Source organism: Dasypus novemcinctus, chromosome 8 (assembly GCF_030445035.2).
Source record: "Dasypus novemcinctus isolate mDasNov1 chromosome 8, mDasNov1.1.hap2, whole genome shotgun sequence".
Lineage (NCBI taxonomy): Eukaryota > Metazoa > Chordata > Mammalia > Cingulata > Dasypodidae > Dasypus > Dasypus novemcinctus.
This window is the reverse complement of record NC_080680.1, coordinates 111,590,518-111,618,428: the sequence shown is the minus strand read 5'-3', so window position 1 is coordinate 111,618,428 and position 27,911 is coordinate 111,590,518. Positions and strand designations below refer to the sequence as shown.

Here is a 27,911-nt window from a genome sequence, read left to right as displayed (position 1 = left end):
GTACCACCCACACACAGGCACTGTGAGGAACTTCTGCTGGATGACTGCTCTAAGGGAATGCAGACCATACACTCAGATCTTCCTATTTCTCAAGAAAACAAGAAATTTGAATTGCTTAAGTGTGAAATGTCTTGATTTTCAAGAACCTCATACTGCCCTCTAGTTTATTTCTTAATTGAAATGTAACATACATACAAAAAAGTACATGGATCTTACAACACAAGGAATTATCAAAAATGAATCTATTGGGAAGTGGATATAACTCAAGCTGTTGGGTTCCTGCCTACCACATGGGAGTCCAGGGGAAGTAGGCTAGTAAATTAGGGAAACAACAGATGGATCTGGAACCTGGCAGAGAGTCCCCAAGAAGGAGATGTCCTCTGGGAGCCAGGAGGAGCCCCAGATATTCCCCAAGGACTTTATCATTGGGCCCTCCTGGGAGATTGATGGGAGAAATAAGCAATCAAAAGGGTAAACAGCTGAAACTCCTCCCCTGCCATTAGCAAAGGGGTGGGATAATTAACAGTTCAAAAAGCAGGCGCCAGGCCTGAGGTCTCGCTTTCCTGTGCTCTCTCACCTGTGGGCCCATCCTGCCCTTTGTGCACCGCTCTCACCGTTTTTTCCTCTGCCACGTGGCCACACAAGTAAACCTGGGGATTTATAATCTATAATGGGAAATTGTGGTCTGTAAATCAGCCTGCTTTATCACTTTTCAACCCCTTCCTCTTCACCTGGGACCCCTGATCTGTTTTCTCCCATTTCTCTTCCCTCCCTCCCTATATAAATTACTGGCCTAATTCACCCGACATGCTCTTGAAATTCATTTCTGCAACATAGTCAAAGAATATCGATAAAATCTGGTAACACCGGGTTCGGTTGCCGGTGCCTCCTAAAGAGAAGACGAGCAGATAGAGAGAGCACACAGCAAATGGACACAGAGAGCAGACAGTGACCACAAGTAACGAGGGCAGAGGAAATAAATGAAATAAATCTTAAAAAAAGTGAATCTATGATTTCACTATATCAAAAGTATAACAAGGGAGCAGATGTGGCGCAAGCATTTGAGTGCTTGCTTCCCATATAGGGGTCGCGGTGCCTCCTGAAGGAACAAAAACAAACAAGTAAACAAAAGGAAAAAAAAAACCAACTCAGGGGAGCTGATGTGGCTCAGTGGTTGAGTGCCGGCTTCACACATACGAGGTCCCAGGTTCAATCTCTAACTAGTACTTCAAAAAAAAAAAAAAAGCATAACAATGATTTTGGCGAGACAGGAGGATTGTGATTAATATAAATACAGGAATGTTCTACTACAAGATGTTAAGAATGTGGTGATACATGGGAACAATATAACTAATGTAACTTATAGACTATAGTTAACAACACTGTACTGTTTTGTAGTAAAAGCAAAGAAGGTACTACATTAATGCTAAAGGTCAAAGAAAAAATAATATGGGGTTTGGTTCTGTGAGATAGGAGTATGAGTAAACATTTTTTCTCTTCATTTTTTTCATCAATAAGGAGACTCTATGTCGTCTAATTAATCTTTGCTCATCGGAACACTAGAGGAACAACCACCTTAGTTGGAATTAGATGAGATAAAAGTGCCTAGACAGAACTTTTTAGGAGTAATGCTTCCATAAATTGTTGAGCACCCTTTTTCTGTTATTTTTTCGAAATTGATATAAAGTTTGAATTATTAAAAAGGGAAAAAGTGAGCACACCTGTGCAACCCCACCCATTTTTTTTTTTTTTTTTTTTTTTTTTAATAATAAACCAGAACGTCGCCAGCTGCCTGGTGGGCCCCTTGGGGCCTCTTCCCAATTTCCAGCCCCTCCTTGCTTCCCACAGGTAAACTGGGCCTGTTTTGAACTTTGGGTATAAATGGAATCTAGCACGCACCCTTTCGCAGCTGCGGGGTGGGGGTGGCGCTGCCCTTTTCACAGCAGAGCTGGATTAAAAACAAAGGCACACAGGTGGCACTTTACAACCCTCCAGGGAAGGGAAGTGAGCCCCAAGTTAATTCATCATTTTGTGGATAACACTTGGAATCTGCAGAGGGAGGAGTCAGAGATAAGAAAAGCCAGAGGACAGAGAAGGTCAAAGTCAACCGGAAGAGGAGGGTCTGTTCCTAGATCAAAGGAACAGCGAGAGGACAGGCTGGCAGGTGCAGGGGGAGGAAGCCAAAGTTCAAGGCAGTGAGCAAGCAGAGGCTGCAGCCAGGGCGGCTGGGACCACTCCTGTCCTCGTGAGAGCCTGCCTTCTGCACAGGCAGCTTCCCGGAAGGATGAATCAACAGAGGTTACCTGATGCGCTTTGTTTTTCTCTTTATCACAATTTTAAACAAATACGAAGCGAACAGAGTAGTATCATAAACCCTGGCTGGCTGTCACTCAGCTTGAACATTACCAACATTCTGTATCATCTTTTCCTCTATTTCTACTCATTCCTCCCCCCCCCCCAATATATTAATTTTTTTACACTTATCTGCTGAGGATGGTGGTAAAATGTACTTAAATTGAACTTAACAAATGTAACAATGTTAAAAGCCGATAAATCAGGGTATCTGTGCATACTGGAGTTCTCCAGTATCTTTGCAACTTTCCATAAGTTTGAAATTATTTCAAAATTAAAACAGTAGCTAAGTTTTTAAGTCCACATAACTTCAAGACTGTAATTTTTTAAATTTTTAAAAGGGTTTTATGGGAGAAATAAAACTCATCTCTTTATTAAATTTTTTTTTAATTTAAAAATTACTTTCATTGAAATACACAAATTTTAGCGCCTCCATTGTGACAAATGGCAACCCACCCATACCCTACACCCCTCCTTCCATTCCGGCACACTCCAATCTCCCTGGAAAGTTCCCTGGTCCCCTTTCCCAGTAAAACCCCTGCCTTCCCCCCAAGAGGCAACAGCTATTCTGATTTTTTACTCCATAGGCTAATCTTGCCTGTTCTAGAACTGCATAGAAATGCAATCATTAGGAGGGTACTCCTTTGTAAAAAGCTTTTTTCACTTCACATAATGCCTGTGAGATTCAAAAAGAGGAGTTTTAAAAATTCCATTTGGGGTGGGGGATAGGGGAACTCTGTACTGTCTGTGCAATTTTTCTGCAAACCTACAACTGCTCTATAAGATAGTTTACTAACAAAAAAGAATTAGGTTTTGGCCAAACTGCTGTAGACGCATCTCCACCGTCCTTTTTGTGGCCCCTTACGTGGCTAAGCCATAAAGCTTTCATGGTTGAGTGTATACAATTAACCTGAACTGGGATTTGGAGCATGATTTTCAATTAATTACTCGAGTCTTGCTTTCTTCCCTTGGTCCAATACCAGTTTCTGTGCAGCAGCACCTATCTCAGAGTTTTGACCAACAGGAGCTGACTTATACCACCCCTCTGAGAAGAAAGGTGGACCACTTATTTTTTATCCTGTCTCATATCCTGGCTCTTTTTCCTCCTTAAGCAAGACAATTGGAAAAAGGCACCTTAAAACAGCAGAGTGATCTATAAATACAAAGGACACTCGTCCTCATTAAACTGGTAGGTGCTTGAGCTAAGAGGCACGCACATCTTTTACTCAGCTCTGTGTTCACCCAGCACCAAGCTGGCTCAGTTTGTGTACACAGCAGGCTCTCGATAAATACCTCTCTTCTTTTTCGCTCCCCCTTGAAAATGCCAACCACTCCCAGGCTTGGGAGGCAGCAGAGCAGGGCAGCTGAGGGTGCGGGCTGGCTGGATTCAAATCCCAGCCCTGCCGCTGACTGTGGGACCCTGGGCAGCTGCCTGCCTTTTCTCATCTGTAAAATGGCAGGGAGGCTGGGAGGGCTGAGTCTTCCCCAGAGAACGGTGATGGCCCAGAATGCGCGCTCTAGCTGCTCTCACTCTCAGGCTCCCTCTCCGGCCCTGGATGTGCATTTCCAACTCTTACCTGACTCCTCCCCAGGTGTCCAACCTGCTGGCCCCTCACTGGCCTCGTCTAAAACACTACCAGTGAGTGAGTCCAGACACAGCATGGTGAAGCTTATGACCCCTATGGATAGCTTGCCTTTACAAACTTTCCAACTAAGTACCCTGCTGGGCTCTTCCCCATTCCTGCTCCTCTCCCTGGGTTCTCAGCCTCACCAATGTGTCATGCATGAAATATGGGGGTGTCATCTCAGCTTCTCCATCAAGCCCACTCCTGGTTAAACCCTAGACTCCAAGTCCTCAAATCCCATGCCCAGCACCATGCAAATTCAGCCTCTGCCAACTGCCACAGCTTCCTCATCTGCCAGTCTACCTTCCAGCACCCCGCAGGACCCAACGCCAAGCTCATAAATGGCCCCAGCCTGCCTTCCCATCTCCCTTGCTTCAGCATCCCAGAACTGCACCCTAGTTTTCAAATGCATCCTCCGTGTGCCCCCTTCAGTGACACTGTTCACATTGTCTTAACACCCGGACTTGTCAATCCTCCGCCACTCAGGCTGTCAAAATAACCTCAAACATCACTTCCCACGAAGCCAAATTCATTCAAAACCCATCTCTGCTTCCAACGAGCCCCCCACATGGCTCGTCTGTCGGACAAGGGCAGTACCCAAGCCATCCTGCCTGAGAACTGCGGTTATCTGAGACATATCTGGCAGAGGGCTTGAAAGAGTCAAAAGAACAAACACACCCTTCTAGGTTGGAGATACCTCCTCAGCCAAATGGGAATGTCTGATGTGCTGACCTCAGAAGGTGGTGGCGGTGGCAGACTTGGCTCAGCAGTTAGGGCGTCCGTCTATGACATGGGAGGTCCGCGGTTCAAACCCTGGGCCTCCTTGACCCGTGTGGAGCTGACCCACGCGCAGTGCTGATGCGCGCAAGGAATGCCCTGCCACACAGGGGTGTCCCCGCATAGGGGAGCCCCACGCACAAGGAGTGCGCTCTGTAAGGAAAGCCACCCAGCGCGAAAGAAAGTGCAGCCTGCCCAGGAATGGCACCGCACACACGGAGAGCTGACACAACAAGATGACGCAACAAAGAGAAACACAGATTCCCGTGCCGTTGACAACAACAGAACCGGACAAAGAAGTTGCAGCAAATAGACACAGAGAACAGACAACTTGGGCGTGGAGGGGGGGGCGGGGTGATAGGGAAGAGAAATAAATAAATAAATAAAATCTTTTTTTTAAAAAAAAGAAGGTATTGGTGAGGACTGAATGAGAAAAGGACTGGGAGCTCACTGAAGATCCAATGTTTTCAGTGGGACCTTAGCATCTATGGCCAACCTCGGTCCAATTGTGAGCCACAGGCTCCTAAGAGCGTCTGCCTTCTCACATCCTGGTCATTTCGGGTTCCTCAGTACCAGGTACTCACTTCAACTTTCTCCCCAGCTGCCCATATAACAAGACTTCTCCTTCCCATGACAAAGAGCCAATTGCCCAAGCTTTCCTTCAACTATAAAAGGCAGGACAACATAAAAAGATTAAGAGGATGGACTCTGGAACCAGACTCCCTGGCTCCATCCTGTTCTAGCTGCAAGACTTTGGTCAAGATATTTAACCCCAGTTGCCTCATCTGTACAATACAGGAGATACCTTGGAACATCCCCTGGCTTCCAATACTAGATATGCGACCCTATACTCCACACACGGTATTAGCAGGAAATCTGTAACAAAACAGAGCCAGTCCAATTAAGGCAAGACCTTGAGCAGAATCCACCCCCATAATACTGTTCGGCAGGCCCCTGAGGTAGGTGCCTCTGATGGTTTTGCTCCAGCAGCTGCATCTGTGTTGTTCTTAGGTCGTAGATTAAGTGTAACACTGGCCCTTCAAATTCCACTTTACAGGTTCAGCTCACAGCTCTGGTCTCTAACGGCATAGAAGGTAGGGCAGGTCAGCACAGGGGCCAAGAGTGCTGATGAGCTGTGCCTGCAGGAAACAACACTTAACCTTTCTGTGCCTCAGTCGCCTCATCCGTACAATGAGGCTGCTAATCGGCACTATCTATCTCCTCGGGTTGTGAGGAGTCTCTGAGTTAAGCCACATAAAGAGATAAGAACCATTTAAATGGTCAAGACACCTTGAAAGCATTATGCCAAGGGAAAGGAGTCAGACGAGAAAGGCCACATTTTACTCGGTAACATGTATACAATATATACAGAGTTGGCAAATCCTCGAAGACAGAAAACAAATTAGTGGTTGCCGGGGGCTAGGAGGAGGGGGTGATAGGAAGTAGCCCATTCGTGGGTACAGAGTATACCTTGGAGTGACGAAAAGGTTCTGGAGCTGGAGAGTGGTGACGATTGCACAACCTTGTGAGTGGAATAAATGTCACTACGGTAAATTTGATGTTATGTGTATTTTATCACAACAATAAAACATATCATTTGCAAGGGGAAAAATAATCAATTCTTGTTCTCTGTTACTTGAATATAAATAACTACTGCAGGGTGAGTCACAATGAGCCCCACCCAAGGCAAAAGTGCCTTGCAGGTGGCTGCTGGGGGAGACAGTCTGGCTGTTCCTCGGGGAGCTTAGAACTGCTGGCAGTCCCACCAGTAGGATTCAGGTCCAGAAGAGCTGAAAGCAGGGACGCGAATGGACACTTGCACGCCGATGTTCATAGCACCATTACTCACAGTGCCAAAAGACGGAAACAACCCAAGTATCCATCAGCTGATGATGGGATAGGCATAAATGTGGTCTCTGCATACGATGGTATGTTACTCAGCTATAGGAAAGAATGAAGTCCTGATGCACGCAACAACATGCACGAACCCCGAGGACGCTGAGTGAATGAAGTCAGGCACAAAGGACAAAAGATTGCATGGTTTCACTAACAAGGACTAATTATAATGAGTTCACTCACCGAGGCAAAATCTAGAGTATGGGTTGTTACCAGGAGATAGAATGAGGGTAGAGAATGGGGAGTTGATGCTTAACGTCTGCAAAATTTCTAATTAGGTTGACTGTAAATGTTTGAAAATGGATAGAGGTGATGGTAGAACATTATTTTCAGTGTAATTAACAGAGCCAAATCATGTGTGTGAATGTGGTTGATGGGGAAGTTTTGGGTCTTGAAGGTCCCTAGAAGGAAACTAGAGAATCAAACATGGGCTGTATAACCCAGTGAACTTGTTGTGGACAATGACTGTGGTTAATACTACAAATATAGGAATATTCTTTCATGAATTACAACAAATGTACATCGCTATTATAAGGTGTTAATAAAGGTAGTATATGGGAAAAAAACACACCTAATGCAAACTACGGACTATAGTTAACAGTAATATGTTAATATTCCTTCATCAATTTTAACAAAGGTACCTACTGATGCTGTCAACAACTAGCAACAATTAACCCTAAGCCTAATCCTAACCCTTCCATCTCCCACAACACATACGAGTGTTGAGTTATTACTGCACTAAAGGTGCTTTATGCTCACAAAATACACACACACACACACAACATTCCCATATATGGGAACATATGGATATGATAGGAATGCATTTTTTACATGACTTTTATATAAACCTACAACTTCTCTAATTAAAAAAAAAAAGTGCCCTGCAGATTCGCAGGCAGGAGAAGGCCACTATATGGAGGGGGGGAGGGGAGGCCGATGAGAGGACTGGACACGCTTCATGAACATAGTAGCATATGAGACAGACCCTGAAAGTGGGTCCTCAGGATGGAAGCAACAGATAGAAAGGAGGACTACACCAGCAAATATACACAGGTGAGAAGTAAAGGTGAGAGGAGGCCTGCCAGAGAACCCCTAGAGTGGAGCAGAACTGCAGAGAGGTGAACTTGGAGCTTGGGTATGATTTTAAGTCTGGCTCCCGGCATTTACTAGCGGTGAGATTTGGACAAATACCTTCTGCTGAACCTTCCATAAAACTGGAAGACCCATGGTTCTCTCCAGGATGTGCTATAAGGACTAAATGAAGCCATGAAAGGGAAGTGCTTCATGTCAACCTAAAACACTACCCAGACGTAAGGGACGTGACCCTGTAAAACACTGGCTCTCAAACCCAGCTGCCCACCGGCACCGCCTCGGGACCCGTATAAAAACTCTGATGACCGGGTCCCCCCACCCACCCAGCAATTCCAATGTTAGTGGTCTGGGTTGTGCCTAAGGAGCTGGACTTTGAAAAGCTCCCCAGAAGAGTCTAGCATGCAACAGACTTTGAAAATCAGTGTTGTGGTTTATTAGTGAACCCAAAAAAGCCAGAAAGGAAAGCAAAAGAGTGGAGGCTGGAACACAATCCATAGTTGGCCATGAGGACCCAGTTGACACAGAAGATGGGACCACTGGGGGGTCAAGGGAGGGAGGGAAAGACCCTCCTTTAGCCTCGATGCAGACTGAGGTTACCAAAGGTTCTGAAGGGAGGGGGACGGAAGAATAGGTAGAACACAGGGCGTTTGTAGAGCATTGGAATTGTTCTGCATGATATTGCAATGACAAATACAGACCATTACATTTTTTTCAAAACCTATGAAATTGTACAGTGCAAGGTGTAAATCATAATGTAAACTGTAGACCATGGTTAGTAGCAATGCTTCAATATTTATCAATTGTAACAAACGTCCCATACTCATATAAGATGTCATTAATAGGGGAAAATTATAGAGGAGGAAGGGAAGGGGTATATGGGAATCCCCTATATTTTCAATGTAACTTTTCTGTAGTCTAAAACTTCTTTAAACATAAAGTTTAAAGAAAAAAAAAAAAAGAAGACACTGGGGGAACAGTCAGAAGAATCTGGGAGCATACACAAAAAGATAACATCTTACGGTGATGATAGGCATGATGCAGGTTTTTTTTTTTTTTTTTGGCAGAGGTTTTAGATTGCAGAAAAGTTACAACTATGGCAGGGAGGATCACTCGTGCAGGGTGTCTGTGGTAGTGAGATGTGTGGGGAAGGATGCACCCAGGGCATGCCTCTAGTTCATGCGGTCATGGGGTGTTGTCTCAGTGAGTGGAGACCCAAACAATAAACACCAAAATATTACATTCCCATCCTGGGGATCCAGCTATGTTTTCTAAGAGAGTGGCAAGAATCTCTAGAGAACATAGGCAGTGCCAATAAAAGAACATAGACCAATACACCAAGCCCTTGATAGTAACACTTATGAACCTTATTCTTGTAAAACTGAAACTTAGCCTAATAATATCTATTGCCTAAGAGTTACCCCCTGAAAACCTCATTATTACTCAAATGTGGTCTCTATAAGCCAAACTCAGCATATAAACTCACTACCTCTTCTCCAGTCTCCCCCACCCACCCACCCCCAGTGTGGGATATGACTCCAGGGTATGAGCCTCCCTGCACAGAAGGACTATTAGCAAGTGCCAACTAGCGATGCATTTGGAAAAGACCTTGACCAAAAGGGCGAAATATTAGATACAAGAGTTTTATTGTTAAGAGATTTCAAAGTGAATTGGACGGTCATTCCAGAAGTTACACTTATGCACATCTCAGGAGGTTCACACTAACTGCCACAGTAAACAAAGCCTCAAACAGCAAGGCTCCCAAAGGCCCTAGAGACATTTAGACACTATAGGCAATGCATACAACCCAATGGAATCAGAACCCCTTACCTTGGAATATATGTTAACCTATTTCTCCTAATAGAGTTAGGCTCATTTATGATGTCCCTACCTGATTCTTCTACCCCTTTGATTTGACTCTATAATTAGCTCTATATCCATTAAACATATGTCCTAGAAACTTTAATCTTCAGTCTGTCCATATGCTAGTTGAGCCCTGAATCTCAGCAGAGTTGCAGCCAACACCTACTCTCCAGTTCATGACTTGCCCTGGACAAGTAACTAAATGATGATGATGGACAACACCTAGCCCAAAAAACAGACAGTAACTAAAACTGCTATCAAGACATTTCTATCTGTCCCATAAGATCTAAGTCCCTTCTCAATCTGAAGCAGGTGAGCATCACTATTCCAAAGTCATCAAAATGGAGGAATGAATAAACCTAAGGGGGGAATGCAACAGTGGACCAAAGGAGATTTATTATTACTGTAGTAATGTAAGAACATGTAACACTGATATACAGATAATGGTTACCAGCTGCTCAGAGGGGAGGAGGAAGGAAGAATAGGTGGAGCAGGCGGCATTTTTGGGGCACTGGAATTGTTTTGCATGATACTGCAATGACAAATACAGGCCATTGTACATTTTGTCAAAACCTGTAAAATTGTACAGTGCAAAGTATAAACCATAATGAAAACTATAGATCACGGTTAGTAGCAAGGCTTCAATATTTGTTCAATTGTAACAAATGTACCATATTAATATAAGATGATATTAATAGGGGAAAATGTGAGAGGGGTAGGGGGTGTGATATATGACAGTCCCCTGTATTTTCACTGTAACTTTTCTGTAGTCTAAAACTTCTTTAAAAATAAAGTTAAAATTGTTTTTTAAAATTTTTTAAAGGCTAACATTGGGTAGACCAATACTAAGTGGGAGAGGGTAACTTCTTCCTTTATAAAAGTAGGCAAAGAAAAAAAATGAAGGAAATAATGGTTGAAGATACAACCCACATGTAAATTCTGTGACCAAACAACGTTCCAATCTGATGGGATATGTTGAGATGACACATTAAATAGTATGTTTAGAATGGCGATAATTGTAGAAAATAGACAATGACAGCTGAAGAATATAAGATTTCTTTTACTGGTGATAAAAACATTGAATTTAAATTTTGTAGATGTTGGCTAAATTCTAAATATAGTAAAAAACACTGAATGGTCCACTTAAAACAGGTGAATTAATGGTGTAAAAATGGTCTTCAAAAGAATTTTGGAAGAAAAATAAACGACTGTTGTGGTTCATTAGGGAACCCCATTACTGAAAAAGCGAGAAAGGGAAGCAAACCGTGGAGCTGGAATACTATCCAAAGGTGACATGAGGACCCAGCTGACAAAGCTGGGACCACTGCGGGGTGGGGGTGAGGGAAGGACCCTCCTGGAGCCTTGATGCAGACCAGGGCAATAAAGGGCACAAGATGTGCAATTCAAGAGAAAGTCCATGCCCTACCCCAAAGGAGCTCCTTAGGAGCTGAGCCCACTTTTTTTTCCCCCCTAACATTTCCTATTCCTCATACAGGGGCTTACACATACTACATGCACTGTGATTTAAAAAAAATAAAAAATAAATGAAATAGCTGAAATAAAACAGGTCTTGTCAGTGAATAAACTGAAGCTACTTGGAAAGCTCATACATGTGGAAGAGCTCATTCCCTGAAGTGATTTAATAAGATAAATGACATGTTATAGTAATTCCGACTACACGCAATTCTTCTCTTTCTCTTTTAAAAGACAGCATGTCAATTTTGCATTTTTCTTCAGAAGCCTCTTAAATGAAGAGGAGCTTCTCCTCCACATCTTTCAGAATAAAGAGAACTATTTCTGGACTTCAAAGAAAAATAAATCCTATAGCTCTAGACTACTGAAGTATGTTGAACAAACACTTCTGACCTTGGGTTTCCCTTTCTCCCATAAATCTCCTTTTTTTAGCTTGCACCCTAGAAGAACCCACTGGATCTGCTTCCTTGGGGGGTTTGTGGGCATGAACCGGGACCAGTTTCAAACCCGTCTGGTTCCCTCCCTGGACTTTGACCAGCTGCCCTTGCCACAGCGTTGCTGATGCCACCCATTTCAGATCACAATGGATTGCTCAGGTGGCCTGGGCCTGGGCTCTCAGGTGCAGCCCACAGGAGCAATAAAAGGACAGAGGTGCCACGAAATGCTGTGCTATGGCCGCAGGACGTAGGCTGCGAGTTAATAACTAACCCCCATAAGCCTCTGCGGTTCAGCTGGCTTTCCTGCAGGAAGTGCACATCCATTTCAGGGCTGGTATCTTGGGCAGTAAACGTTTCTTCTGTGTGTGTGTGGTGGCGGAGACAAGGACAAACTGTGGCTCTCTTTCTTAAGAGGCAGCAGAGCCTCAGAGAGGTTTTTAAAAAAGGCTTGCTGAAGGTCACTCAGCCACGAAGAGCTGGAGCTGGGAGTGGAAGGGCTGCATGCAGGAAGCTGCTCTTATTACACTCCAATTACTGCTCATTCGCCACAGGTGAGCAGCAGCAGGCAGGCGAGCAGTGAAGATTCTCCCACCGGCACGAGGCTTCGCTGCTCTCCCTGCGCCTCCGCTGGAGAAGACTGTTTCCATTGGGTATAGTGTTCTATAAACGTCTGTTAGGTCTAGATTGGTTAGTGTATCATTCAAGTCCTGGACTTGTTTACAGATCTTCTGACTAGATGTTCTATCCATTACCGGGGTCGTGTATTACAGTCTACTATCAATGCAGAACCGTCAATACCTCCGTTCAAATCTGTCAGTATTTGCTTCATGTATTTTTGGGCTCTGCTGTTAGGTGCATATATATTTATAATTGTTACATTTTCCTGTTGAATTGTCCCCTTTATCAGTACGTAATGACCATCTTTGTCCCTCGTAACTGTGGGTTGATTTTTTTTTTTTTTAAGGAGGTATTGGGAATGGAACTTTGGGTCTCATACACACGAAGAAGGCACTCAATCACTGAGCTACACTCGCTCCCTCATAACTGTTTTTGACTTAAAGTCTATTTTATCCAATATCAGTATTGCCATTCCAGCTCTCTTTTGGTTACTACTTGCATGGTATGCTTTTTCCCCCATCCTTTCACTGTCAACCTACTTGTATCTTTGACGTTAAGGTGAGTCTCTTGGGAAGCAGACATGACTCAACTGATAGAGCGTCTGTCTACCATATGGAGGGTCTAGGGTTTGATCCCCAGGGTCTCCTGACCTGTGTGGTGAGGTGGCCCACATGTAGTGCTGCCACTTGCAAGGAATGCCGTGCCATGCAGGGGTGCCCCCACGTAGGGGTGCCCCACGTGCAAGGTATGTGCCCCTCAAGGAGAGCCACCCCACATGAAAAAAGCGCAGCCTGCCCAGGAGTGGCACCACACACACGGAGAGCTGATGCAGCAAGATGACAAAACAAAAAAGAGACACAGATTCCCAGTGCTGCCTGATAATGCAAGCGGGTGCAGAAGAACACAGTGAATGGACACAGAGAGGAGACAACAGGGGGAAGGGGAGAGAAATAAATATTAAAAAAAAAAAAGAGTGAGTCTTGCAGACAGCATATACTTACTATACTATACTATAGCATTATTTTTTATCCATCCTGCCAATATTTGCCTTTTGACTGGAGAGTTTAATCCATTATCAGTCACTACTGATAATACAGGTCTTTCTTCTGCCATTTTGCTGTTTAGCCTTTAAGTCTTATACCTTTTTGTCCTTCACTTCTGTTAAAGCTTCTTTTAAATGAATTTGCTTTCTATCATATTGAAGGCCTTCTCATTTCTATCTGGATACTGTTTTTCATCTGTTTTCCTTGTGGTTACCACAGGGTTAAAATTTAACATCCTAAATACATAACTATTTTTGGTTTAATACCAACTTTACCTCAATAGCATGCACCTACACTTTGCCTGTACCCTTCTGTCTCCCCACCATTTTTTGTACTTGTTATCACTTACATTCTTGTACATTGTATATTCAAATACCTAGATTTATTATTGCTTTTTATGCATTTGCATGTTAGCACCTGTAGGAAGTAGGAAGTAGAGTTACATACTAAACAATACAATAATACTGGCATTTATCACTCCCCAAATGATTACCTTTATTACAAGTCTTTATTACTTTATGTTGCTTGGAACCACTGGCTAGTGTCCTTTCATTTCAGTCTGAAGAAATCCCTTCAGAACTGCCTGTAGGGCAGGTCTAGAGGTGATGAACTTCCTTAGCTCTTGTTTATCTGAGAATGTCTTAACCTCTCCCTCATTTTTGAAAGAGAATCTCACCAGATATAAAATTCTTGGTTGGGGAGCAGAGCTATTTCAAGTGGTTGAGTGCCTGCTTCCCATGTACGAGGTCCCTGATTCAATCCCCAGTACCTCCTAAAACAAAACAAAACAAAAAAAAACAACTCTCCTGGGGAGCAGATGTAGCTCGTGGTTGAGTGTCTGCTTCCCATGTATGAGTTCCTGGATTCAATCCCCAACACCTCCTAAAAAAAATTTTTTTTTTGGTTGGTAATTGTTTTCCTTCAGTATTTTAAGGTTTTTTTTTTTTTAAAGATTTATTTCTCTCCTCCCCCCACCCCCATTGTCTGCTCTCTTGTGTCCATTCACTGTGTGTTCCTCTGTGTCTGCTTGCATTCTAGGCAGTACCAGGGATCTGCGTCTCTTTTTTATCTGTGTCTTTTTTTGTAGCACCATCTTGCTGTGTCAGCTCTCCACGTGTGCAGCACCACTCCTGGGTGGGCTGTGCTTTTATCGCGCGGGGTGGTTCTCCTTACAGGGCACACTCCTTGCAAGTGGAGCTCCCCTACGTGGGGGACACCCCTGAGTGGCATGGCGCTCCTTGCGCGTGGCAGCACTGCACATGAGCCAGCTCACCACACAGGCCAGCAGACCCTGAGTTTGAAGCCTGGACCTCCTATATGGTCGGCGGACATTCTATCAGTTGAGCCACATCCGCTTCCCCATTTTAAGTATTTCAACCCACAGCTTCTTGCCTCCATGGTTTCTGATAAGAAATCAGCACTCAATCTTATTGGGATTCCCTTGCATGTAACACACTGCTTTTCTCTAGCAAGCTTCAGAACTCTCTCCTTGCTTTTGCATTTGACAGCGTAATCAATATATGATGGGGTGTAGTTTTCTTCATGCTTATCCTATTTGGGGTTCTCTGAGCTTCTCGGATGTGCATATTCACGTCTTTTGCTAAGTTTGGGAAGTTTTCTGTCATTATTTCTTTGACTTTTCCTTCTGCACCCTTCTCTCTTTCTCCTCCTTCTGAGACTCCCATAATGGATATATTGGTGTGCTTGATGGTGTCCCATAGCTGTCTTGGACAACTGCTTTTAACATTTCTTCTTTCCTTCCACTCCTCAGCCTGGCCCATGTCAAGTGTCTTGTCTTCAGGTTCACTAAGTCTTTCTTGGGCCTACTCCATTCTGCTCTTGAAACCCTCCTGGGCATTTTTCATTTCAGTTATTGTGATCTTCAACTCCAGTGGTTCTGTTTGGGTCCATTTTAAATGTTTTATCTTTACTTAGACTTTCATATTGTTCATTCATTATTTTCCTGATATCCTGCAGTCCTTTTTCTGTACTTTCCTGTATCTCCTTAAGCATTTTTAAGATTATTTCTTTTAAAGCAGGAATTCTTAACCAGGGGTCCACACACTCCCAAGAGGTCCGTGGAAGATTTCAGGGTGTCTGTGAGCTTGAATTGAAATTCAAAAAAAAAACACTATTCTTGTGGGGACGTGTTGGTGTGGGTGTAATATATTTATTAAATAATAAACAGTGTAGTGTGGACTTAGTGAGGGGTTCACAGTTTTCACCTGACTGGCAAAGGGTTCCGTGGAACAAAAAAGGTTAAGAACCCCTGTAAAGGCTTTGTTTGGAATGTGTACATTCTCATCTTCTTCTTCATTGGTGTTTTCTGTACTTTTATATGCCATCATTTACTGTTCCTTTGTCTTGTAGTCCTTTTTTGCACACTGTACAATTTTTTAAGATTTTTTATTTATTTCTCTCCCTGTCCCCCCTGTTGTCTGCTCTCTGTGTCCATTTGCCATGTGTTCTTCTGCACCCACTTGCATTATCAGGCGGCACTGGGAATGTGCATCTCTTTTTTCCTGCGTCATCTTGCTGCATCAGCTCTCCGTGTGTGTGGTGCCACTCTTGGGCAGGCTGTGCTTTTTTCACGCGAGGCGGCTCTCCTTGCGGGGCACACACATTGCGCGTGGGGCACCCCTATGCAGGCGTGCCCCTGCATGGCACGGCACTCCTTGCGCACGGCAGCACTGCACATGGGCCAGCTTACCACACAGATCAGGAGGTCCTGGGGATCGAACCCTGGACCCTCCATATGGTAGATGGACGCTCTATCAGTTGAGCCACATCTGCTTCCAACACACTGTACGTTTTAATGTTTTAAAATGTTAACTCTGGGATTTACTCCCTGGGATGTCTGTTTCCTGGTTTTATAACCAGATGGTGATAAGGCAGAGATTTTCCTGAGCTTCAGCCCTCCTATCAGGAAGATCTGCCCAAAGCAAATATACTGTGCATGGTTTTCCCTGTCTTACTATATCAATTCTGTGACTGTTCACCAAAAGCCACCAGCAGCAACAAACTTCAGCTCATTCACAGCAAAAAGAAACTGAAGCTTACACAGATTCCTACTCAGTAAAGATGGGCATGGGAGGGAAAGTTTATTTATTTGAGGACTTAACAAAAACTGTCCTCTCTGGTTCCATTAAGACTAACCTCTAAAGAGGAAGGAGATAAGGGAGACACAGTCAAGAATACCAGGAGGAATGAGCGAAATACAAGTAGAAAACACGACTCAACCGGAAAAGAAAGGCCAAACAAATCCTAAAACAGAGCAATCCTGGAGGAAATGGGGATGGTCAATAAACATATGAGAAGATACACAACCCGATCAATACCTGGGGAAAGGCTTAGGCTACTACTAATTCTTGCTAGACTAGTAAAATAAAACAAAAAAGTCTTACTATACAAAGTGCTGGAGAAGAATGGATCAGCAGAAACTTTTACATGCTGCTAGGACTCTGGAAAACAATTTGGCATACCTTTAAAAGGCCCTGCACACCCTCCCTCCCAGCCATTCCACAACCAGATACAAACCCAGGAGCGATGCTTTGCACACGTGCACCCAGAAATGCAACTCCAGAGGGTTCAAAGCAGCCTTGTTTTAATAATAGCCCTAAACTGGAAACATCCCAAATCTCTACTGCCAAAGGATAAATTCTGATACTGTCACACAATAGAATAATTATAGAGAAATAAAAATGAAGGCACTACAGTTACTTCATCCACATGGATGAATCTCACAAACATGAATTGAATGAAAGTACATTTAGACAAAGTTCAAACACATGCACAACTAACAATATATCGTCTAGGGAAACACATGGATGCAGTAAACCTATAAAGAGCAGGAAAGGATGAACGACAAACCTGAGAAGGGAAGTAGGGGGATGTAACTGGGAGGACACACGGGGGGCTTTATGTTCTTAAGCTGGGTGGTGGGTGCACACAGGTTCATTGTATTATTTTCTTTAAACGATCCATGTTACGGACAATTATTATATTTATATTTCATCTTTCGAAACTTTAAAGAATGTGTTGGACAGAGGACTTGCCAGCACAGAGCAATTCTGACAAAAATTTAAGGGGGAGAAAGGAAGTCACCTGCCGCCCGCCCCAAGCAAAGACTGAGCAGCACCTTGGAGGCTGGTCAGCATTGGGTGAGGAGCCAGGGTTCCAAGAATCAAACCAGAGGGGAGGCTGAGAGCATCCAGCCGCTGAGGGCAGAGCCACTAATGAGTGGGCAGCATGGAGTTAGAAGGCCTGGACCAGCACCCAACTCCAGAGCTCAGCCTGGGTGCACTGCGCAGCACACAGCGAGGGCAAGGCAGAAGAAGCACCCTCCGGTCTATCCCCGCCGCCCAGTCGGGTGCCAAAACAGGTGTGGAGGGGACGCCACCGAGCTGAGGGACGCTGCAGGCACCCCTCGGACTGGGCCCAGCGCTGGGTAACCGGGAAGGGGACGCTGGGACCCTTGGGATACCATCTGCCAATTCTTAACTTCGAAGAAGGAAACACTGGGCACTCAGCCAGCTGTGACTCTGGGGACAAGAGGCTGCAAAAACACGCCGAGAAACGGCAGGCAGGACCCAGATGCCGGAGGGGCGGAGAGGGCAAGGGGTTGCAGAGAGATGGGGTGGTTTTGGCTGCATAAAATTTCGACCTGCTAAATCACAAGGGATTCTGAACTCCCCAGGGTACACATTTAAAAGCGGCAGGCGGGGTGTGCACAGCATGGGCTGGGGGTAAGAGCACTGGAAAAGGAGTCGAGAAACCTAGATTCAGTTCTGGCTCCCTGAGACCACGTGTAATGTAGTTATTATGCTTCCTTACTGGAAGGTCAGGAATAAGGGACACAACGTAGTTTCCCAGCCTGGCAGGTAAGGTTGCCTACCAGGTAAGATACCAGGTGATTTGCATATCAACCTCCAACCCAGAGAGACAGGTAGAGACAGGTATTACTCATTCCCTTGCAGAACAGTACACACACACACACACACACAATGAATGAGAGCCGAATCTAAGTAATCCCTACCAAGCACAAAGGAGGTGTGTCAGGAAAGCCTGAATGGGTAGCGAAAAAATTAAAAATAAGAATGGATACAAACTCAACAGCTTAAATAAAATGGACAAAATCAATGAAAAACCCAACTCACTAAATCTGACCCAAGAAAACAATTTAAAACTCTAACCAACCCTACATATACTAAAAAAATTGAATATGTACTTGAAATCCTTAAATAAATGAATATACATGCTTATAAGCATGCATGAAAAGCATAAAGACTAAAGGGAACACAGAGAAAGAACCAGTTGCTATACGCAGCAGGATTGGACTATATAAAAGGCCTTTTTCTTTGTGATGGTTTTAAGGTTGTCTATTAATCACTTTTGGAAAATGCAGCTGCCTTCTGACCTCAGTGGGGAAGAATTACGGCCATCACAGCAGAATGCACTCGGGGCAAAACTACATTCAACCCAGGATGACTGAAGACGTAAACAACCTTGGGAAATCCCTGAGATGGCACACGAGGCCTGCAAAGAAGGAAACCCAAAGGAGGGTCAGGACCCCCGGGGCTGGGCCCCCATACCCACTCACCCATGTCCTGCCTCGCCAGGTAGCCTGAGCTTCAGTCTGGAGTCTACCTCTACTGCACACTCTTGGGCAGATTTCCTGCCCTATCCACTAAGCCCCAATTCTCCCTTCCACAAAGCAAGGACAACAATTGTGACCACCAAGAGGGACTCTTGAGGATTCAATCCGATGATGTGCAAGCACTTAGCACTGTACCGGGCACAGAGTAAACACTTGGGGAGTATTGCCTCTTATTATTAGTTCGCAGCACATTGATCTCAGTTTCAAAGGTTCTTCCCTCGCTCCTTTAAGATCCAGGGACACAGTCAGAGCTCAAATCCTACCTTCCTGTCCCCAAATGGCCAGGCCCAGGGAGCAGGTGCTCTGGTTCCCATCCTCCATGCATTCACACCTGCTGCTTCCTTACCACCATATCCAGCAGCTGAGCCCCTGTGCATCCTTTGGGACGACTCAGAAAACACTGTGGGCATCAAACCTTCTCCTGCTCCAGCCACGGCTCAGGAGCTCACCCCCCAGTGGGGTTGTGAATATCTACTGACACTGTCTCCTCTTCTAGACTGGGAGCTCAAGAAACTCTCTTACACCCTGTATTCCTCCCCAGTGCCTCATGAAGCAAAAGCGTTCAAAAGATCTTTGCTAACTAAAGAAAAAGTACTAGGGGAAGATGAGAGCATATCGGAAAACAGTCACAAATAAGCCAGAAATTAAATTCAAGTGGCACTAGTGAGATATAAACCCAACTCTAGAGAGGAGGCAGAGGCTGTGGAATGATGAGATTAGAGCAGAGAGGAGCGCCCAGGGGCGCTACAAGCCCTCACCCAGCTCTACCACCGCAAGCTCTGAGCATACCCAGGCAGGCAAGGGCCACGCCTGCCCCAAAGCAGGTGCTCAGGACGCAAGCTCCCAGAACAACTCTGTGGCTGTACCAACTAGACCTTCCATCTGCCTGGAAGAGGAGGGAATGGGGGAGGGGGTTGGTTATAAAAGAGCAGGGAGCCTTCTTCTCACCCTGGCAGGAGTCAACAGCTCACACAGACAGCCAGCACTGGGGGGCTACCCCATGAGCATCCCCGTTGAGGGGCCAGGGCGTTTAAGGAGAGGAGCTCTGAGGACTGGCCCAACCCTAAGGAAAATAAGCGCAGGGTCCAGAGTCACTATTCAATTGTATTGAAGGGATGGAGAGAGACGTCCGTCAATCAACATAAGCCAAAGTAAGTTAATCATGTTGAATAGGTACTTATGTCTAAATAGGCAAAGGAAAAAGTAGAGATGGATAAGACGATTGTACGCCAGCATTTTAAGTGGCCATCGTTGCTTGGTGTGATTCTAGATGATGTTTTAACTTCTCTTTCTTCTCTGTACTTTCTAGCCATTCTGCTTTGAACATGTTCGAATCGTGAAAGGAAAAGTAGGAGAGGGAAGCACCAGTCAACCTGGAGAGAGAAAAAAAACCACCACCACCAGAATGAATCAGCAGCCAACCCTGCCCGCAGGCAGTTGCCACAGGATAGAGGCGCAAACTGCAGCTCAGACAGAACTGGATTCTCCCCAAGAGCTGCTCCAGGCTGGCGCAGAGAGGAGGTGGGGGGAAGTAGGGGGAATCCTACAGGGGCTGGCAGAAAGGATTCAGGCCGAGGAGATGGATGGAAAACAAGTTCGGAGGATAAGTTGTGGGTGGAGGATCTCTGTGGTTACTGGGGTGGATTTTTTTTCCCTAAATTCCCACACAAGAATCTAAGGAAAGGGGCTCCCCACTGGCCTTTTACTCTTTCAAAACTCAACAGACCTGCACCTGCAACCACTGCAGGAAACCAGGGGCAGAATTCCATGAGATTATGCACGTGAAAGTGCTTAGCAAGTTAATATTTGTTCAGCGTCCTGTGCCAGTGCAGGGTTATGTTACTGGCACCAGAGAGGCTGGGGGGGACCCACCACCACCACCTCACCTGCAGCCCCCCCCCAATATTAACACTGACAAGCTAGTAAAATGCGGGACCAGGGTTAGAACTGGAGTTCCCTCTCAGGTCAGTCCTGACTCTGATGCATCTCACCGACGTCCACCATCGGGAAGGACGGTCACCACCTGTCTCTCTTACCTTCCCTATCCCCACCCTTAAACACACACACACACACACACACACACTTATTTTGAAATAATTTCAAACTTACAGAACAGTTGCAAAAATAATACAAAACCCATACAGAGAACTCCAACTCTACCCAGATACCCACATCCATCAACTTTTTTTAAAGATTTATTTATTTATGCCCTACAGCCCCCCCCCCCTCCCGCCCACCGATGTTTTGCATTCACTGCTTTCTGTGTCCTTTCGCTGTGTGTTCTTCTGTGTCTGCTTGTCTTCTCGTCAGACAGCACTGGGAACCGATCCTGGGACCTTCTGGAGCAGGAGAGAGGTGCTCAATTTCTTGCACCACCTCAGCTCCTTGGTCTGCTGTCTCTTACTGTCTCTCCTCTGTGTCTCTTTTTGTTGCATCGTCTTGCTGTGCCAGCACTCTTGCATGGGCCAGCACGCAAAGTGGGTCAGTACTCCACGTGGGCCAGCACTCCACGTGGGCCAGCCTGCCTTTACCAGGAAGCCCTGGCAATCGAAGCCCGGACCTCTCATATGGTAGATGGGAGCCCAATCGCTTGAGCCACATCCAATTCCCAAACCCATCAACTTTTAACATTTTGCCACATTTGCTGTATCATTCTATAATATCTATCCATCTACCTATATACCTGTCTACTTATCTACTCCAAGCCCCTTTCAAAACAAAGATATTATTTAAAAACAACAACAACAACAACCCTGACACAGGTAGGAATCCCAGGCTTTCCAGAGTCTCATTCACAGTCCGAGAAGCAGGACGGGGCAGAGGCAAGCGCTGCGGGCACCTTTAGCCAATACCTTCCCAGCAGCAAGAGGAACAAGCAAGCCTCCCGCCCCACTCCTGAGGCCTGGGATGGCCTAAAAGCAAGGTTCCCATGGCAGCCAGAGCCTTGGGCAAAGGTGGCAAGGAGGGGGCACCTTCTCCTCCTTCCTGGGCTGTCTTATATGGACCCCACTGCTTCCTGAGGGTGAAGCTACCCCTGTCCTCCATACCAGACCCCACTACTCCTTATCTCCTCCTCCCATTTATTCAACTGGCTCTACCTCTCCTGCTCTCAGGAGCTGCCCTGCTTCTGCTGGGCACTCGGTCCCAGCCAGGCCGTCCTCACCCTTCACGTGTACCACTGCAACAGCAATTGGTCCCTCCTACGACCCCATAAAAATGCGCTCTCTGGAGCACTGGCCTGATGCTGTCAACTCCCGGCTCAAAGACCACTGGAGCAGGTTTTATTTTAAACAAATCAATTTTATTGATAGGCATTAATAAAGCCTACAATTTATCCACAGTGTATAATCAATGGTATTTTGTACAATCACACAGTTGTACATTCATCATTAGAGCATTTTCATTATTTCAATAATAATAATAATAAACAAACTGGCAAGAAAACTCTTCATCCCTCGATTTCTCTATGTGTCTCCTGCTGCACAGAGCTGCTATTTCTGGTTATTCTTGCACAATTATTTATTTAGTAAGCAGTTTTATTGAGATAGTCATAAACTATACACGCTATCCAAAGTGTATAATCAACGGCTTTTAGTATAACCTGAGCAGTGTTTAATGCATCTTGTAGCTGCCCTCTGTGCTCAGCGTTCTAGGGCCCGTGTTTCTCAAATGCTGTGCCTTGAACCATCTGAGAAAATGTGTCCATCAGGCAGGAAGACCAAGGGGTCTTCCTTCCTCCTGCTGATGCTACCCACTACACCAGACAAGCGCCACACTTTCTCTGGCAGACCACAGGAAGCCACTTTATAACCACAGGCCTCAGTTTCCCCATCTAAACAATGGATGGGATGCAGGCTGTCGAGGGTACCTTCCAACTCCACAATAAGACACATGACCCTTGTGTCTTCAGTTGGAGCAGAGGTTCCAGTCCTAAAGTTCCAAGAACCTGCAATTTATGGTAGAATTGGGGTTTTTTTTGGTGGGGATGTATTATTTTCTCAGAGCCTAGGGGCATTATTTTCCCATCCAAAGTGACAAACTTTCTTAAAGCATATCTCCTACTACATCCAACTTCTAATTTCCACAAACTACATCCAACTTCTAATTTCCACTAAAGAATAGCTAAACCATGTTCAGCCTACCTGGCACAGCTATGAACTTTTTGTTGGATTTTTTCTAGAAAAATTTCCAGCCTTTTCCATAGGCCAAAGAGAAGGCACGAGAGGCGTCTAAGATTACAACCTTCTAGCATCTCTCTGCACCCTGCTGTTTGGACAGGTTTGTGGTTTTTAAAAATATATATATCCTTTCTGCCATTTAATCCTCCCAACATCCCCATTTTAAAGACCAGGCAATCGATGATGAGAGAGCTTGCATAAACTGCCCAAGGCTGCACAGCCAGGCTGCCAGGCTCAAACCCGGGTCTTCTAACTCTGAACTTCTTCCCTGCAGCACTCTTCAGTGCGGATGGATGGATTTCCAGGTACAGTGAAAGCCATGGCCCCACAGGCGATGCAAGCCACGCCCTCCAAGGCATGGCGGGAGTGCCAGCCCACCAGCCACACACCCTAACAGCTTTCCACACAGGGATGCTGGAAGGCTGTGCACGCAGAAGGGGGAGACGGGCTGAGCGGCAGCCGCGCGAGCAAAAGCGGTGCCAGGGATTTAGTCAACAGAGAGCTAATATGAGTCAACAGTGGGCGCCTCTGCCAAGCGCACTAATGGATCTTCAGCTGCATTCACAGAAGGAAGGTGTCTCTAGCAGGCCAGAGGCAGCCGTGCCCTGTTCTCACCAGGCCACACCTGGGGGCTGGGGAGTGCTGGGCCAGCCAGCACGGGGAGGCGCCCTCCAGGGCAGGGCCAGCTGTTTTCTGAAGAGGAGTTGCTCAGGGTGATCCGTGACTGGCAGGGCAAGCCAAGGATTCATCTGGAAGCTGGGTGTGCACAGCCAGCCCACTCTACACTGCATGTTAGAGATGGATTTTTAGGAAGATCCTTTTATTCACATCTTCTAAAAGATTGGGAGACCACGGACCATGCCTAGCAAAGGTTACGAACGCTGGGGCGGGGCTGGTAAATCTGGGTATGTGGGTGGGGGGTATACCGGCATTCTCGGTACTGGTGGTTGTATTATTTTTGCAAATGTCCCGCAAGTTTGAAATCCTTTCCGAATAAAAAGAAAAAGAAAGAAAAGACAGACCCAGGGATGCTAGGCGATGGCTGGAAATGCGCCACCCATACCACCCCTCGGCCCACCACCAGCCGCGGGCGCTTGAAGCTCTGCCAGAGGAGGACTGTGGGAGGAGAAAATTACAGTTGCTTCTTCCTTTATTTCATACCACAGTTGGGCCATGGCTTTGCCAAGAAGTGGACTCGACAAAAGATATTCTGAAAGAGCTCAAAGGACACTGGATTTGAGATCCTATAATCTCCAGTGTCAAAGGCTCCAGAAGCCCTCCCCCTCCCGCCGTCCAGTCGGTCCCCAGCATCCCATCTGGGTATGCCTGGCACAGCACATGGCCGCCTAGAATAAAAAGACAGGTTCCCACGTGTGTCTCCCCCGAGCCTTGAGGCCACTTCCCATTCACCTTTGTGTCCATAGCTCAGCGCCTGACACACTGGAGATGCCCCATAATCAGTGACTGAACTGCGCTGCGGCGCTGCCAGAGTGAACTGCCGTCCTGAGCATGTGATTGCATCCAAGGCCATTTCAGAACTAATAAAAGGATTTATGGCAACACATAAAACCACTTTTAGTATGTTGAGCAAAGGAGTTCTTGAAGCTACCACCACCAGAAGGTTTTAATTACAAAGGAGCCACAGTTCCCAGGGCCCCAGGAAGCAGATGAGACAGAAAACCATCTTAGCGGAGTCAGAGTCAAAGGCAAGGCAAGACGATACCACCCAGGCCAGGCCAGAGTCCCGGAAGTGGTAAAAATTCTGGAACACTGAAGAGGATAACAACGAGTGGAGCCAAATGCCAAAAAGGACAGCCTCCCAAGTCAGCCCGGGGCAGGGTGAGAACCCAAAAGATAAGCCCCACATCCATCTGGGAGCCGGCCGCCTGGCATAACCTCCTAACTCCGCAAATTAATTACAGGAACTAACACTCTGATCCAAGCAGACTGGTGTAGGAGGTTGTGTGATGCAGTTCTAATATCCAATAAATCTTTAAACCAGTGAGCTGTGCTCACGGGTGATTTTTCTTCATCTTTCTTCCCAGAGAACTCACATGACAAAAAGCCAGCCTTTGATTTTTAATTTGCCTCTGGATAGGACGTAGACACACATGAATGTGTGTACATGTAAATACAATTTGGAGTTCATTAAATTGCATCTTAAAGGTATCAAGAAATCTGTTATCCTAAGAAAATCCAGACGAGTGAATTCTTTTGTCAAAAAGGAGAGAAGAAAACCTTTTAGGATGCAATTCTCCCTTCCCCCATGCTCAGTGAGGGCTCCACCAGCGGTGGTACGAAGACAGCAGTCCCCTCCCAACCTGTTCATTTGGGGACCAGGTTGGGTCTATTCACCACGCATGCACTTTACTCAGTTTGCATTTTTCATCTCAGAAATGGCACATAAGCTTGTCACACAAACCTGACAGAAGCAACATGTTTCATAAGCGAATTATTCCCGGGGAACAGACAAGAAAACCATCAACAAGGGGCATGTCAAAGTGCCCAAGGAGAGCATTCCTTTCCCGGACCCAAGACGCAAAATGCGCCATATCGTCTCCAAACGCAAGCTGCCCCTCCAGCGCAGCCTGCTCACCATCCACTCCTCTCCCAGCTGAAGGAAAGCTAGAGAACCTCTTCCCTCAGGAGCAGGAACATTTGAAGGCTGTTTCAAAGATGGTAGCTCTAAGCACCAGAATGTTGGTTCCTTTCCCATGAATAAAAAGGCCCCCAAAGGGTAGTCACATCAAATGATAGCCTACGGAGAGCACAAGCAGCCACAAAAATAAAACTGCCATAAACTGAAACTCTCAAAATTTAAACCTACATAGGGAAACATTAAAGCCCAGACCAGGCAGGCTCTGATTTTTCCATCGGAGACCCTTACATGTCCCTAGTTCTCACGTGGAATCCAAAGAACTTCCTTGCCAGGGAAGGCCTAAATGCTTTCTTTGGAACACAAGGTATGTTGTCCTCTTCTCTTGAAACCCTCCGGATAATTCCAACGTTCATCTAAAGCTCAACTATAGCGGTGTCATCAATCACACCCAAAGATACCCGAAGGCACCGTCTGCCGCAGCTCGGGGTGCAAGGAGGTGCCCCATAAATGACTGGATTTGATCTGGTCCCTCCGGCCAGAAGGCCTCCTCCGTGGTTGGACGCCCTGCCATGCTGAAGCAGGAGAGGGTAGGGACTGCAACCACCTGTGGGCAGGTGGCCGGGGACGGAAGCCCGGGCACCACCGCCCTGGGGTGCCCGGCCAGACCCACGCACAATACCCGGAGGCGAAGTCCGGGGCTCCAGGCCACGCGAGTCACCGAGGCCAACTCCCCGCGCCAGGGCTCAGCCGGTACAAAGTTGGTCAGGTTTAAAAGAGTCGATTCTGGAGTTAGCTCCCAGGTCGCCAGACACTCCCCCACCTCGGGGGGTTGGCGGGCCAGAAGGGCTCTCTGCGTTGGGGCAGCACCCAGAGAGGATCAGAAGAAAGAACGGCCCATTGACCACCACCCCCAAACTTGGGGAACCCGCCGGGCAGCAAAGGAGGAAAAGGTTTCTCCTCCCAGCAGTTCTCCCAAGGTCTGGCGGCGAATTTGTGGGGGCAATCCGGGCGCCCCAGGGACGCCCCGCGCAGCTTTGAGGTTCTCTACCCAAAAACCTAGCACCAGGAGGGTCTCTGCGTGAACGTGGGGAGCAGAAGAACACCTGTCACCCGAGCCAAGGGGCGGGGTCTCGGGACGTGGGGACTGTGCGATCCGTAGGGGGTGAGAACCAGAAGAAGAGGTGGGGTGCACTGAAGGCGCAGCTCTGCGGCGCAACGTGTCAAGGAGGGGGCGCGGGCCTGGAATGGAGCCCCGAAACAGGCCGGGACGGGGTGGCCCGAGAGGGAACCAGGGCGAGGAGTGCCCGGAGGAGATGAGGGAGGGGATCCCCGGAGAAGCTCAGGGAGAAGCACGGGGGAAGGGAGGCTGCCCTGCGGGGCGCAGGGTGCCGCTGCCCCGGACGGACCCCGTCACTCACCGGCAGGTCCACGCTCACTTCGGTTCCGTCGAGCAGGAAGACCCGGCAGTAGAGGACGGCCTTGGCGGCGCCGGCGGCGGAGATGTGCACGGCCGCGCCGCCCGTGAGCAGGGGCCCGCCGCCGGCCGGGAACACGCTGCCCCCAGGCGCGGCGGGCAGCGCCACGGAGGAGGCGGCGGCGGCGGCCGGGCCGCCCCGGAGCCCCCCGTCGCGCTCGTCCCCCAGCCCGGCGGCCCCGCGCCCCGCCGCGCCTCGCGCGTAGCGCTGCATGGAGCGGCGGCCAAAGGTCCGGCGCAGGAACCGCAGCATCCTGGCCGGGGGCGCCCCCTGCCTCCGCCCCCTGCGCCGCCGCGCCGCCGCCGCCCGGGAGCGCCCCGCGCCGCCGTCAGCTCCCGCGGCCGCCCGCGCCGCCTCCCGCCGGCTGCGGCCCGGGGCTCGCTCCCGCCGACGCTGGGGCCGCGCTCCAGCCGCCTACGGGGCGCGCCGGCCCGGCCAGCGCCCGCCGCGAGTCGCCGCAGGCGGGAGGGCGCGCTCGGGGTGGCCCCGGGGCCGTCCCGCCACCGACGCGCGCTCGAGACCCCGGCGGGCGGCCTGCGCTGGCTGCCGAGGGGCCGTTCCCGGCCGGCGGCTGCGGACCCGCCAGGAGTCGCGGGGGCTGCGGGGGTCGGGCTGCTCCCGCGCCGCGCGCCGACCAAGGGCCGGCCGGAGCAGAGCGCCTGCGTGCTCCCAGCGCGCTCGCTCCCTCTCGCCGCGCCGCGCCCGGGCCGGAGGAGAGCCCGCCGAGCGCCCGCTCCCGAGGCGGCTCTTCCTGCGCGGGCGGCCCCCGCCTCCCACCTGGGAAGCTGCACCTCCAGCCGCCGCCGCCGCCGCCGCCGGGACTGCAGCAC

At 47.6% G+C, this 27,911-nt stretch overlaps 1 protein-coding gene across 4 annotated transcripts in view; it reads right to left on the bottom strand.

The window, feature by feature from the left end:
- Positions 1-27,469, bottom strand: part of EPB41L4B (erythrocyte membrane protein band 4.1 like 4B) — a 173,395-nt gene extending 145,926 nt beyond the window's left edge. For 3 of the 4 annotated variants that reach the window (XM_058302567.1, XM_058302566.1, XM_058302569.1), the window contains exon 1: positions 27,025-27,348. In XM_058302567.1, the coding sequence (XP_058158550.1) occupies positions 27,025-27,333 (309 nt within the window). In that variant the 5' untranslated portion in view covers positions 27,334-27,348. Of the gene's footprint in view, positions 1-27,024 lie in introns of all 4 variants that reach the window. The other variant, XM_058302570.2, reaches the window with a different exon arrangement.
- Between the last annotated feature and the right edge of the window lie 442 nt (positions 27,470-27,911).